The sequence below is a fragment of the Lichenostomus cassidix genome, chromosome 18 (genome assembly GCF_008360975.1).
Source record: "Lichenostomus cassidix isolate B80296 chromosome 18, HeHo_3.0, whole genome shotgun sequence".
NCBI lineage: Eukaryota > Metazoa > Chordata > Aves > Passeriformes > Meliphagidae > Lichenostomus > Lichenostomus cassidix.
Genome location: NC_139498.1, coordinates 3,600,040 through 3,613,944, shown reverse-complemented (window position 1 = coordinate 3,613,944; position 13,905 = coordinate 3,600,040). Strand labels below are relative to the sequence as shown.

The 13,905-nt window shown below is 44.5% G+C and overlaps 1 protein-coding gene across 2 annotated transcripts in view; it reads right to left on the bottom strand.

The window, feature by feature from the left end:
* ASPSCR1 (ASPSCR1 tether for SLC2A4, UBX domain containing) overlaps positions 1 to 13,489 on the bottom strand; it is a 33,484-nt gene extending 19,995 nt beyond the window's left edge. Inside the window, exons 1-7 of one of the 2 annotated variants that reach the window (XM_085077562.1) lie at positions 13,338 to 13,489; positions 13,200 to 13,255; positions 12,442 to 12,553; positions 8,662 to 8,762; positions 4,035 to 4,092; positions 3,142 to 3,215; positions 1,925 to 2,339 (exon numbers count right to left, since the gene is read on the bottom strand). In XM_085077562.1, the coding sequence (XP_084933688.1) occupies positions 1,925 to 2,339; positions 3,142 to 3,215; positions 4,035 to 4,092; positions 8,662 to 8,762; positions 12,442 to 12,553; positions 13,200 to 13,255; positions 13,338 to 13,436 (915 nt within the window). In that variant the 5' untranslated portion in view covers positions 13,437 to 13,489. The remainder of the gene's footprint in view (positions 1 to 1,924; positions 2,340 to 3,141; positions 3,216 to 4,034; positions 4,093 to 8,661; positions 8,763 to 12,441; positions 12,554 to 13,199; positions 13,256 to 13,337) is intronic. The other variant, XM_085077563.1, reaches the window with a different exon arrangement.
* Between the last annotated feature and the right edge of the window lie 416 nt (positions 13,490 to 13,905).

The following is a 13,905-nucleotide window of genomic DNA, read 5'->3' as shown; positions in this document are numbered from 1 at the left end:
CTTTTACAAAAATGGACCTTTGATGTTTAAAAATAATTTGTTTTGTTTTGGTTTTTTTTTTCCTCAGGACTGAAAAGGGACAAAAAGCAGATGCCATGTGGCTAGCCCTGCTTGGCTGTTGCCGCTGGGAGGAGAGTGGAGGATGGCAGGAATGGAGGAGGGAACAAAATGTAATCAATCAGCAGCAAAAGTACCAGAGATCAAAGGGCTTGAAAGCAGCCGTCAAAATCACATGCTGTTTAACACAAGGACACAACCCCCCAACAGAATCTGCAGCTGCTTCCAAAGCTGCTCTCAGACTGGAAGGGCGGCTGGCTCCAGAAGTGGTTTGAACTGGACTGTGATTCTGAGAAAGACATCGGTTCATATGAGTCCTTCAGTCAGCACCACTCAGCCCATGCCCAAAAGCACATCTCCACATCAGGCTGTGATGTCAGTGAAATGATGGAGCTCTGCCTCTCCCACCAGCACACAAAAGTGTGGGCAACAAGACTGGTGAAGGGTACCACCACAAACCCTTGCACTTCTCCCGCCTTCCCAGACACAATGGAAACTCCTTCTTTCCAAATCACTCATAGACGAGAGTGTGACTGAAGCAAGCAACACATGAGATTGGACAAATCACCCAGCCTACTGTTTAATTCTCCATGCTCAGGGTCTGCTCCAAAAGGTTAAATAACACTGATTAGACAGACCCAAACATGTTTCTAATATACTGAAATATTCACCACTGCAGGTTGGCAAGGCCTTTTTCTGCTACTTGTGCAGTTCATAACTGCTCCAGAGTCCTTCCAGGGTCTGGCTTCTGTTCCTAAACAATTCAGAACTCATAAAAAATAGACTGCAACCACAAAGAAGTCAACCAAGGTAGAGTCTCTACATCAACGTGAAAGCATCCAGAGTCTTGCTAAATTCCTCCTGGACTAAGCTCCCTTTGAAGTTCCCCAGGCTACTTTCTTTCTACTTATAGCTTGCTATTGTTCAATCCTGGCTGGATCAGAACCAGAGAAGATTCAAACCTCCAACTCTAGGAGGTACCAGAGCAGGAAACAACAAAAGGGATCTCTCAACATGAAAGCCAGCCCCAGTGATGAGCCAAAGGAGCAAGGAGAGAGCTGGTCGCTCAGAATCCAGAATGGGAAACTCTTAAAGGAGTAAGTTATTAATTGAATGGCTCCTGTACTTCATGTTACACTACTTGACAGACACATCCAACCTTGCTGAAAGCATTCAATTCCATACAGCTGCCCTACAGAAAGCACACTTATGTCATTCCCAGGTCACTCTGGGATGGCATCACAGCACTCTTCAGCCACCAGGTGTGGTATGTCTACATGGGCTGAAGCACTTTTAATTTTCATAGACACAGTTTTACTTCAGAGACACCAACAATGGTGAGATGAGCAATCTGTCTTTCTGGAAAAATAGAGATAGGTATACTATTTAAGAAGCAGGATGTTTTACATTAAGACAGAAAGCAATTCTACAAGTAAGCAGAAATAAAGAAGGATGGAAGATTTCTGCTTCATCTGCAACACTAAGAAAATTAAGTCACAGGGCTCAGGTAACAAAGTGGTCATTTGTTCATTAAATCTGAGGCACTGAGGTGTAGGATCTCCTGGACTGTGATTTAATGCAGCTGTGTTGCCTCTATTTGAACTATTCATCAAGGATATCTAAAGATTCAAAGTCTTACTTGCCTCTGGACAGCTAATTCTTAAACTCACATCCTTCCTATGTCGTATTTCCTGTCTGAACTCAGGCATAACTGTATGTCACCAGGGCACCTCATCCTATGACACGGGGGAACAGTCTTAAATTTGGAAATGTCTTTTTTCTCATGGGAGCACAGCCTCAGGCAAGACAAGATTAAAAAAAAAAAAAGAACCCTCGTTGCCCAAACTGAAAACACATTTTCCCTTACCTGTTCTTGCTCCTTTTGCAGTTCTTGGCTGTTCTTAGACTTCTTTGGCTTAGAAGGGCCTCCAGGGCTGGAAAAAGTTGTTGGCACTTTTGAAGATGGTACAGTTACAGCAGAGCCCCCCAGACGCTCTCCATCTCCAGAAAAAGGAACAAATGGGGTAGGCTCAGTCTCTGGGGAAAGACATGGCTCCTCCAAGCTAGGAGATTCTCTAATCGAGTCTTGCTTGTGTGTGCAGCTGTTTAAAGGCATGTCCACATCCCTGTAGTCCGAGTCCTTTGGGAATGTGTTTGCTTGAGGTAGGGCCACATCCACTGCTTCCTCCATGGAGCCTGGCCTCACTGTTGGCTCATTACAAGGCACCGTGGCACCCACAGCTTCCTCCCCACCAGATGAGCTGCATTTCTTCATGACAACTCTTAAAGAAGACATCAAAAGGAATAAAAATAAAATCATAATCCTGAGAGTACTGCGCTCCCCATTCTCATTGTGTCCACGACACAAAGGCAACAGCTGACTCAAATACACCCCTGATTTAGCTACTTCTTCCAGATGCTTACAGAGCATAAGCTCCAGTTGCTGTGAAGTGAGGGGTAGAGGGTCATGGGGTTGTGCAAAATAACAGAACAAGGACCTGCTCCGCCGGAAGATAATTGCCTTCCAGAGAAAAACAGCAGTCAGCTGTAAAGCATAGCTCCTAATCACTCCTGCCTTCTGTATACACATCCAGCAAGGAGCTGGCCAGGACATCACAGAAAGGTCATCCCCATTCCCAACTCACCCCCACAACAGGCAGCAGGGCCTGAAGGGGCTGGGAGTTCACTGACTGAGATACAGAGCAAGGAAGAATGAAGTGGTAGCTGATTGCCCTCTCAGAGAGACTTTTAACTTTGAATTGTCTGTTCCACTCAAAGGAGGAAGAAGAAAAAGAAGAAGAAGGAAGAAGAAGGAAAAGGAAAATGAAAAGGAAAACGAAAAGGAACAAACAGGCTCTTTTAATCTGCACAGCTGGTCAGTGCCAACATCTACAGCTGTGTGAAGCACATCTGGGCAGCAGTTTGAGATAAACAGGCAAATAATATCTGAGTGCTGTGATGTTTGTAGTTTTGAATCTTTTTGGTGACTTTTTTTTTTTTTTTTGGTACTTGAAACAAAATAAATTCACCACAGAAGTGGAAAGGGAAAATAGAGGCCAAACTCCAAACTTTGCTCCTCCTAACCTGACAATGGCATTGCCTCCCGTCAGGCCAAGTGACTTCAGTGTAGTCTTCTCCAAGGCATCTTTTCCTGATATCTGCAACAAAACCAGAGGAGAGCAATTATGGCCACTGGTTCCCCAGGAGAGCATGTGAAGTGCTCTTTACAGAAAAAAGCCTGTATGAAAAGAAATACCACACAACACAGGAAACAGCTGAAAACACACTCCTTCTGTAGTTGGAAATCAGACCTGAATCCATCTGTCTCAACCTGTGCTGTTTTACCAAATTCACAGCTTATTAAACCATCTCAGGGGCAGATGACCTACATATATTTTCATCCCATACACACAGCCAAATGGGATCCAACTACAGCAAAGCTACTTTTATGTCAGAAGTTAAACGACAGGCAACATCTCAGAGCTGCAAGACAGCCAATTTCCTTACATACACCTCCCATCTGTCTGTAATGACCTATTCCAGAATAAAGGCGATCTGTCCACAGAGGTCAGTGGGAAGTAAAAGGGATAGCTAGGGAGAGCAAATTCCATAATATCCACATACAAAATATTAAACAAAACATTAATAGCAAAAGATCAAAACAGAGAAAAGCAAATATTTATTAAAATGAAAACACTGTTTTGACTCAAGCTTTAAAAGAAGTTGGAAAGAAAAACACAAATAGGTCATTGAGCTAGCTCACTTTATGGGCTCAGAGGTCTCAACAGCGCAAGGTTACGTTCCAAGAGAGCTTTTTTTCCATACAGACACGTCATGCTTTGAAAAGACCAACATTTTTCTACTTCCCCTCTCAAGAAAGTTCAAAAGAAACACTTTCCAGGTTGGAAAGCAGAGCTAAGTTTTCTTATGTTTTAGAGACATGAGAAGAAACAGTTGAGAGGCCTTTGCTGCCTTACCTCATCTCGCATGTAAATACAGACTGGAGACAATTCACCATGCTGTTCCATCAACTCCCTGAAAGAAACAGCAAAACACTGCAGCATCTGCATAACAGCCTACCCCCTCCAAAACCAGAGCAGAGCAAAAGTACAAAGTGAAATCAGCTGGCAACACTGTCCTCTATGTTCCTCCAGCAATAACCACTACATAGTTCACAGGATCACTGTTAGATGTTAGGTAAAATATTTGCTTCAATGAATTCATTTTGTCTTAAACACAGTCTAAATGTTTAAAAACAAAGAAGAAATAATTAAATTCTGAAATTATCTGATCTTACTAGATAAATTCAAGCCTGTCACTCCTCATGTGCCTCAGTACCCAACTGGAAACATGACTTAATTATACCTGCTCTTTTTAATCCAAGTTAAAGATTTCATTAAAGTTTAGACTGAACTTTCGCTACGGAGAGTGAAATGATTTTCACATATGCACAGCAACAAACAAAATGAAACACTGCTCTAAAGCAGATCAACTAAGGATAAAGAACTTGCCTTAATATCAGTTTAAAAGAAGAAAAGAGAAAGTAAACAAACAAACAAACAGGATGTCAGTGATCAATGCTGTCTGCATTCTGACTTTTTCTGGAAAGGAGTTCCATGAACAGAGTCCCACTGCTTAAAACATTGTGCCTTCAGCATCATGTAATTTAAACATTTCTATTTTGAGATGCAGAATTACCAGAAACAAAGTTACCTCAAGGATTTATGTAGGAAAAGGATCCCTTAAGTAACAGCCAAAATCCACTCAATCAAGTGTCTAGTTCTGAAGTGACTGTACATTACATTTAGGTCTGTCTGTGCTGTGGCCACGCTGACTCTGCTGTTAGAAAACCTGGGAACTCCACAAACATGCATGCAATAAACCCAGCCAACAGGGAAAGACTACCTTAGGACAGGGATAACATTTTATGTTCTGGTAACAAGGAAATAACCCTGTGCACTTTAGCAACCTGCCTGCCCAGCAGAAGACCAGAGTCTGCATAACCACATACATCTTACTGCTCTCAATGCAGTGGTTCCGATCAACCTTCAATTAAGCATCAGCATGTTCAGTTACTTAACAACAGTTTTGTCAATATTATCTCAGTCTTTCTGTTACATTCAAAATGCTTCATGGAGGAGCAGATTAGAAGAATATATATACAGTCAGTGTATTACACCATATTGTAACACATATCTGTTTAGTCCAGCATGAACTGAGAGGGAGTCAATCAGCCTACCAATTAGAAAATTGAGGGAAATAGCCATTAAATTCCATGAAAATTCATCAAGGACATTCACACTTGGACTCAAAACTCAGCTTCAATGTCATGTAAGTGAAACGAGAAGTCACTCAGAATCAAGAGAACCACTGGAAAATTAGGATACTCAACCTCTGAGTAATTCCCAAGATCCAGAGAACATCAAGGATTTTCAGTTGAAGGATGTGAGGGAGCAAACCTGTTAAGCACAAACCAGGACTCAGAAGTCTGGTTTAATTGTAGCACAGTTTATATAATTATACACCATCCTGATCAAATGGTTAAAAGCTTGCAACAGCACAGTGGTATGGGACAAGATGACTCACAATGAAACCCAGAGGTAGAGCAAATCCAAACAGAGCAAGCTATAAAACCAGTCCTGAGGGTCAGGTCTAGTTTAGGAAAGTCAGCAGCTCAGAACTACTTCCAGACCAGTTGCAACATATCCCAAGGAGTTTACAGTACCAAGACTGTAAGACCACTATTTCAGAATACTTCTCCCAGCCACCACAACAAATCCTATCGTGCAGAAAGCAACAGACACACCAGAGCATCCAAACTACTATATTCAAGCTCCAGATTATGAAACAAAGTTAACTCTCTGACTCAAGGGGAACAACCACACCAACATTAGAATAGGGTTGCCTCCATTTGTGGTTCTGAAATTTGTTATTATCTTTCAGGGATAGAAAACACTATACAATGTTCTGCAGGAACCAAGAGATTAAGTTTCTCATACAAAAGAACTTTATCTTGTGATACACAACCCAGGCTCCAACCTCCTTTGCTCCTCTGGCAGCAGCACCTGAGGAAATCCCCAAGGCCAATACCTGATGATGAAAGGCAGGAAAAAAAGTCTTGTCTCAGTTGGAGAACTGGAACTAAAGATCACCAGAGACTGCCTTTAGCACACTATAACAGGTTACAACACTCAGACTTCTCCAGAAAATCCAGGAGAGATACCATCCCCACCTTATTTTCAGTGGGTTTTGTTTCCAATTAAGATCAGCTGTATCCCTTGAGGAATCCTCAATAAAGGTGGGGACAAAAGATAAAGGACTGATGAGACGCTGAGAAATAGTAAGAATCACAGAAAAGGCAGACAGAACAGCCCAGATAATAAAAGTTTGAACCTCAGGCTGCCTGTCTGTCAGGAAAGGTGGATGATCATTTAGGAGAAAAAAATCTGAGGCACAACGGAACATGTCCTCACCAAAGACCAATAGGAAAGGAAGTCAGTTTGACTTACAGAACCCAGTTTCATTCACTTTCCCAAAAACTGCTTCCCACCTAAACCCAAGCAACTCTTTGAAGAGTCTCCTAAAAATGCATGGAAAATATCTGAACTGAATTAACGACCCCACAGAAGTAGTGAAGAGTCATAATGACTATCAAAGATGTCTCTGAGTGTCCAAAGTGCAATTGCTCTACAGCAATAGCCCATAAAGTTGCTGAAGCTACAAGGCAGGCAAGAGTGGGAGACAGAAACTCAGGCAGACAACACTGTGCCCTCAACCAGCCTCTCCAGCTCAGACTCCAGCCAAAGTTCCCCAGAGACTTATTTTTGTCTAACTCTTGGAAGCAGCAGGCTCCTCCTCCAGCTGCTGCTAATCCATTACATGCACCCACTGAGGCAAGCACACACATCAAACATACTGTCCTCTCTTTGATGTGCTGCTCTTCAGAAGGGGAACGGCAAGCAGATTAGATTCCTTCATGTAGTGATCTGACAGGGCCTGTAAACATCTTGTGCAAGGACTGCTGCACGCTGAGAGGAGGAGCAGCCCTACAATCGCTTCCAGACTTCTTCAGACCCAATTAGCCAAGATGGATGCTGGAAACCCTGGGGAAATTCCAGTGGATTTAAAATACTTCCCCTCACGCACTTAGAGCAGCTGAGCATTCCAGGAAAACATCTCCAGTTGGAAAATCCAAGGAAGGATTCAGCAAGCATCAACAATTAGCTGACTATTTAGTCAATTGAATCAAAACACACTGAACAGCAACTCAGCCCACGAAATCCATATGGATGGCTGTAGATCTAGCTTGTCCTGTGACTAAATTGCACATGGCACCTTTGCTGCTTGTTGAATTTAATCAAGTTAGCAAAGTCCATCCAAATATCTAACCTCAGCTTCCAGGGGCAGAAAAGAGCAGCTGTGTTCTGAAGTTATGAATGCTTAGCACACTGCAGCAGTTAGAAGCTTAAGAACAGCAACACGTATTTTAACTAGTAGTATTACAATGACCTGTAACCAATAAAACCACTTCAAAAGAGCAAAATTATATAAAAAGCTCAAAATTTAAACCAAAGAAATAATCAACTAATATGTGAGAATGCCACACAAAGGCTATTTGTCATTGTCAATAATTACCACCCCCCACCAGTCTAGCAGTTCCCAAATTGCAACAGGCACACCTTACAGAGGGCACAAAGGATGTAGTAAAGGACAAGAGGGGACCTAAAACACCTAAGAAAATCATACCATTTTTGTCCTACCTCTTTTCTCAATTAAAAGAAAAATAATTATTTTATCTCTAGCATTTACATGAATACTGTTCCTTTACTTATGAATAAATTGTAGACCTGGCCCATGATTAAAAACAGAATGGCTGTCACAGCTTCAAGGCTTCATCTTCCAAACCATGAGAAATAGAAGTGCCTCTCTTTGAGAAAAGGTGATTAGCTTGACATTTCAAAACAATACAGCCTTTAAAAATCAAAACTAAAGATAGGAGATAGCACTCAATGTAGACTGGACTAAATTACTCAGATTTCTAACCCACGTACATATTCAATAAACACAGAACCAGAAATTCCTCCATTTAAATAGGATCTAATCAGTCTTTTGAAGATTCCACATTAACCTGCTGCAAGTTCCAGATTCCCCTGAAGAACTTGCACAACAGCAAGCCTCAAAAGCAACAGCAACTCATAAGAAAAAATCCCCTGCACTACAGGGAACTGCAGCACAGAAATACTGGGGATCAAGATCACCCAGGCTAGCACCTCATCTCTGGCACTGCCTTGACTTCAAACAGCTTTGTGTAAAAGGCAGGTGGTGCAACATACCCCAGTATCTTCACAGCCTTAGCAGTTTGTTACCAGTTTATGCCCTGAATCAGGAGCGCTACTCCTGATTAAAAAATAATAATAAAACTATGGAGTGTCAAATCTGAAAGAGCAAGCAAAAGGCAAACATCTCTGTTATAAAGGAGAAATCACAGTCAAATAAATGCAAACTTCACAAATCTGAAGGGTTTAGCTGGATCACAGTAACCACAAGTAATTAGCGCCATGCAGAGATTCATCCAAACAACTATTTTCTCACTGCATTGCTCACCTGATCTTCGCAAAATGGTTGAGAAGTTCCCACAAGGTCTGTTGGCAGAGGAAGGTATCTTGCAAACGGGAGCCATCGTCCAGTTGTAATGCTATCCGAACCTATAAGAAAACCACACTGAAGTCATCTGAAAATTGAATGAAAACTTCTTTTTCTTCTCAAATTGTTCATCCGTGCAGGCATTCTGGCCTGAATTCCTGTTCTTTGGGATGAACTGCTCCTGAGCATGGCGGAGGCCATCCTGGAATACTAACCAGCTTTCATGGGCCCCTCTTCCCTGCCATATCTTAAACTAGAACATATTCAGTGAAAAGACAATGTAAACATCCCAAATAACGTGTCATCACCAGCAGCTGAGGTGTTCTGTTTTATACCAGATGAAACTTTACAGTAAGAGTCTTCACAGCTACATAAAACAAATTCCAATAACCCAGACACAACTGCTGCAGCTGCACAATCTAAAACACCAACACAGAGCTCTGTCCACTTCAGCATCACTGCAGAACAACTGCCCTGGGACAAAACTATTTACTTGCACATCCACACACAGAAACAGTGTACACAGTCCCAGCTGATCCCTGCCTTACTGAAGACCTGAACAACCATTACCAGTCCAAAGAAACATTTGTAATTTGCAACTCACTAGTGATTCTTAACCACTAAATTTTGGCATACAATTTAAGAGTGAAGTAGAAAAAAAATCTCAAAAATAATTCTGGACATTAAATTATCAAGTTCTTCAACATCTACAGAAAAAGGCAAGGGCCAGCTAGCCGCCAATTTTAAAAGGTATTTTCCAACCTGGAATGCAAACATCTATGTTCATTAGCAGGTGCCACACTGACTTCAGATAATTGCTTCCCGACCTCTCTCAAAAAACAAACAAACAAACAAAAAAAAAAAAATCCCAAGGCATTTAACACATGCTGGAGTCAGTCCTGAAGAACTTCAAACTCCTGATTGTCCCAAGGGAAATACTGCAGCTGACCATGAGATAGAGAATGGCAGAGCACTTCAGGTGTTATCTTTACCTTTTAGAGAATATTCAGCCTTTTTCAGAATGTCTAACTCTTCAGTTTTCCCAATTAGCTCACCTGTCTAACAAAAATTCATAGAAAATGCTGTAGCCACTAGATAGAACTTGGTTTCCCCAGTCAACTTTAGTTTTCAGAAGTCCACAAAAACTGACCTTATTCCAAAGCCTGAGAAGGGCATTAGCCCAAGATAGCCAAAGCCACTTTCTCTCATTCTGTGTTTTCACGTGTCCCTACTAAAACTCTCTGTGCAACCTCTTGCTGAGTGCAAGATATGTGTGCAAGCATGAGGGCAGAGGGGAGAGAGAGGGAAAGAGACACCACATGATCCAGCAATCCACTGTGATTTCCAAGGAGGAATATGTTTGTCATCTGCCTTGGCTCCCACCAGTCCTCACAGGACTGCAAATGCTGATCTGCAGGAGACAGGAATTTTTCTACATAAAGGAAACAGTGGTATCATTAACAATGAGCCGACAGAACAATGTCGTTTCATCCCACCACTAACACAACCTCCTGGCTTCTCCTACATGGGAGACAAGCCTCAGATTATTCTCAGCTACAGCAGAGTGATGACAGCTGACATCACCATTCTGTAAGAATAGAGCCCAGAAATTCAGACAACCAGTTGCATCAGTTTTTGGGCAACAGTTCAAAGCTAAACATGTCACGAAAGTCCTATTCAGTCCATTAGAAAAATCTCTTCAAAAACCCAAGGTGCTACAAAAAAATAATAGAGACCAGTCCCAATTATCATCTAAGTTTACAAACATATAAACAAGAGGCTGACAACTTTAACACCAGAGCTGTACTGATGGTGCATCACCTGCTATCACAAAGGGAATTTGTTCCATTTTTCACCAAAGAACTGTCTAAGAGAAAGTTTTCCACATGCAAAGGCAAATCCAAAAGCTCTCTATTTTTAAAATATCAGATTTGCTGAATGAACCCATGATTTATCAAAACCTGTATTCAATCTCTTGGGCAACTGCTGTCACTATGGGAAAGCATACCTACTTCTACACACATGATCTTTACAGAACATACAATAACAAAAGACACAGAATCAAATTCATCCCAACATTACCGCAGCCAGCCAGCATGACTGAGTCTGCACCTCAACTGCCACTACATCCCAGTCACAGTCAGCTGGCTGTTATAAAACTCCCTAGTCTTTGACACATACTCTCCGTGGCAGGGAATTCTTTTAGTCTGTCCTGTACATAGTCTTTTCTTACACTGTGAAATTCTCCCAGGTAAAATCTGCTCAAGCTTGTGGGACAGCAACTCTGTTTAAACTCCACTATTTACATACACATTTGCTGCAACTTCCCACCTCCATGACACAGCAAGCACTCCCAGGGAAGCCTCAGGAAGCCTCAAGTCTACATATTGTTCTGTTGAACTGCAACTAAATAGTAACAACTTACACTTCTATTAGCTCTTCCCTTTTGTGATCTAAAGTAACAATTCCACTCCACAACCCCTCTCCTACTGCGCACAGTCCTTGTTGCCCATTCTCATAACATAACTTCAGGGAAAAGAAAATAAAATCACTGTTTCCCTTCAGTACCTCCCAAACTAGATGCAAATGTCAGATAGTCATCACTGCACCATTTCAACAGAAACACTTTCCTCTGGAAGACAAACTCCATTCCACCACAATATTTCATTGAAAATTTCAAGCAGATGCGACCAGTTTGTGGTATTTTTTTAAGTAAAGACGTCATTTGAAGCACAAATGTCTTTCTACGCCAAAGTCAGAAAGAAGGCATTAGTGCCAAAACCAAGAAAATGGAGGTTTTACAGGGAAAAATTTGAACATCAGAGACCCCCAAAACTACATTACACAGTGAACTAGAGCAGAGGTTCCAAAGGCTTCTCATACCACAAAGTTCACTTTTCAGTGTATCAGTTTCTCTCTGTGACAGCTAGAGCAACTGCCTACAACAAACACCAGTAATACTGCTTGGCTGACAGACATTAAGAGATCAGCACCAATAGACCTGAAACTTTGACAAAAATTGAGAAACTCCCAATGAGGAAGTTAGCAAGCTGACTGTTAGTGATGGACAAATTTTCATTCCCACGCTACTTTAGTAAGACCACACATCATTTTTACAATATGAAAAGTTCACATTCAGTAACACCTATGCATCGCTTCAAAAGTTATGCCTCCAGCCACAGGGACATGTATAGAAGATTTTTACACTCATAAACATGTTTTCTAGAGAAAACAGCATCCATAAGCCCTTTGCAAATAATACTAAATAGGGACATTTGGTCACTGTTGAACACAGCACATGTCACAAAACACTCTAAAACTGTGTGAACACACCATGAACACCAATGCTGGGAAAGCAGCAAAAGAGGATTCTGTAAGAATCTGAGATCTAGCCAAAATCCAGAGGTAGACAACAGCAACTGAAACAGAAATTAGGAAAGGGAACTGAGTTAGTCATCAGTGATGTTTAACTTCTTAGCTATTAATGACTACTGGTTTTTCAGCTCACTAAACAATCCCACTCTCCCCCAGCACAGCTGGCAGGCACCCCATGCAGACTCCAAGTAAAGACTTTCAGCTACAAAATTACCACTTTCCACTGCACTTCAACCAGTCTTCAGCTAGTCTCTAACATGGGCATTGGCCATGCTGACCTGTGCTCTTGCTCATTAGATCTGACGGGATCATACCAGCACAACTGGTAACTGAACAAACCAGGTCACGCTGTGTAAATGAACATACCGTGGTTCCAACTGCTGCTCTGTTAGAGACTGGCACCATCTCCAGTTTGGCATTGTTGGGCAGCCTAGCAAATCTCCACTGCAAAGACAGGTCCAAAACATTCCTCTGAAACCTGGAGGAGGACAGAGCCTATGAGCAACACAAAGTCCAGGCAGGAGAATTCCCGGGAGGCTGACTAGAAGCCAGAGAATATGATTCAACAATGAACAATCAGTAATTATAAAGGCATCATCAACAAAAGCTATTCTGCACACCAAAACAGCTGCAGTCTGTAGAGGTCACAGAGAAGATAACTAAATCTATGTTCTTCCTTTCAAGGTTTTTAAGAGATAAACAACAACCAACTACACAACTAAGCCTGGTTAAATACAAAAGTACTCTTTTTTTTTTAGTGCTACTCAGACAAATGACCTCTCAAGTAAGACTCTACAAGAGCAGAGTCAAACCCCAGGTGAGCAGGGAGAGGGGCGCTGCCGGTCTGTGACCTCCGTGAGGTGTGCGCTGTCCCGTGGCGCGACACAGGGCCTCGCTGCCTGTCCCAGAAGCGACATGAACGTGGCACAGGGACTCGGGGAGGGACTGAGCCGAGCAGAGTTCAGTGTGTGCCCCTCGCACCCACCGCCCGCCGCCGCTCCGCCAGGCCCTGCGCACCCCGAGCGCCCCGGCAGCGCCAGGCCCGGGCGGAGAGCGGCCCCGGGCGGGGCCTCAGCACGGCCTCAGGCAGCCGGGCCCGGGCCTGGCCCCACGGCGACACTCACTTCAGGCCGTACTCGCCGGGGCTGCCGCCCTGCTTCCTGCAGACCTCCTCGAGGACCTGCGGAGAGAACACAGGGTCACGGCCGGCCCGCGGCGCTGCCGCCGCCTTCCCCTCATCCCCCAACCCGCCGCGGACCCACCTGGAGCAGGACCGTGCCGGGCCCCACCCGCACCGTGACCCGCCGCCCGCTGGGCGCCAGCACCGACACCGCGGCGCCGCCCCCGCCCGCCGCCGCCATCTTCCCGCGCCGTGCCAGCCCCCCGCGGCCGGGGCGGAGTCGGCCCGGGGCCGTCCTGCTGCGGCCCGCCCCGCCCCGCCGCGCCCGGAGCGCACCGGACAGGAGCGGGGCGGGAGGACCGGCCCGGCTCGGCTCGGCCCGGCTCGGCTCGGCCCGGCGGCTGCAGAAGCGGGCCATCACGGTCGAGTCCCGGCCTGGCGGAGCCGGCCCGCGGCGGGACGGGCAGGCGGCTCTGAGGGGCCGAGCGATCGGCGGGTGCGCTTCCCCGGGCGCGAGGGGGCTGGCGGCGGCAGCAGCGGCCCTCGCACAGGGCACACGGTGCGCGGCTCGGGCTGCTCCCCTGGCACCGGACCGGGGTGACCCCGGCCTGCCCGCTGAGCCGGGCTGGGGGTGGCTCCGGAGCCGCCGCCGTCTCGCAGCTCCGCGGGCAGCGGGAGGGGAGCAGCCGCACGTCCCGCCGGGCCGACGG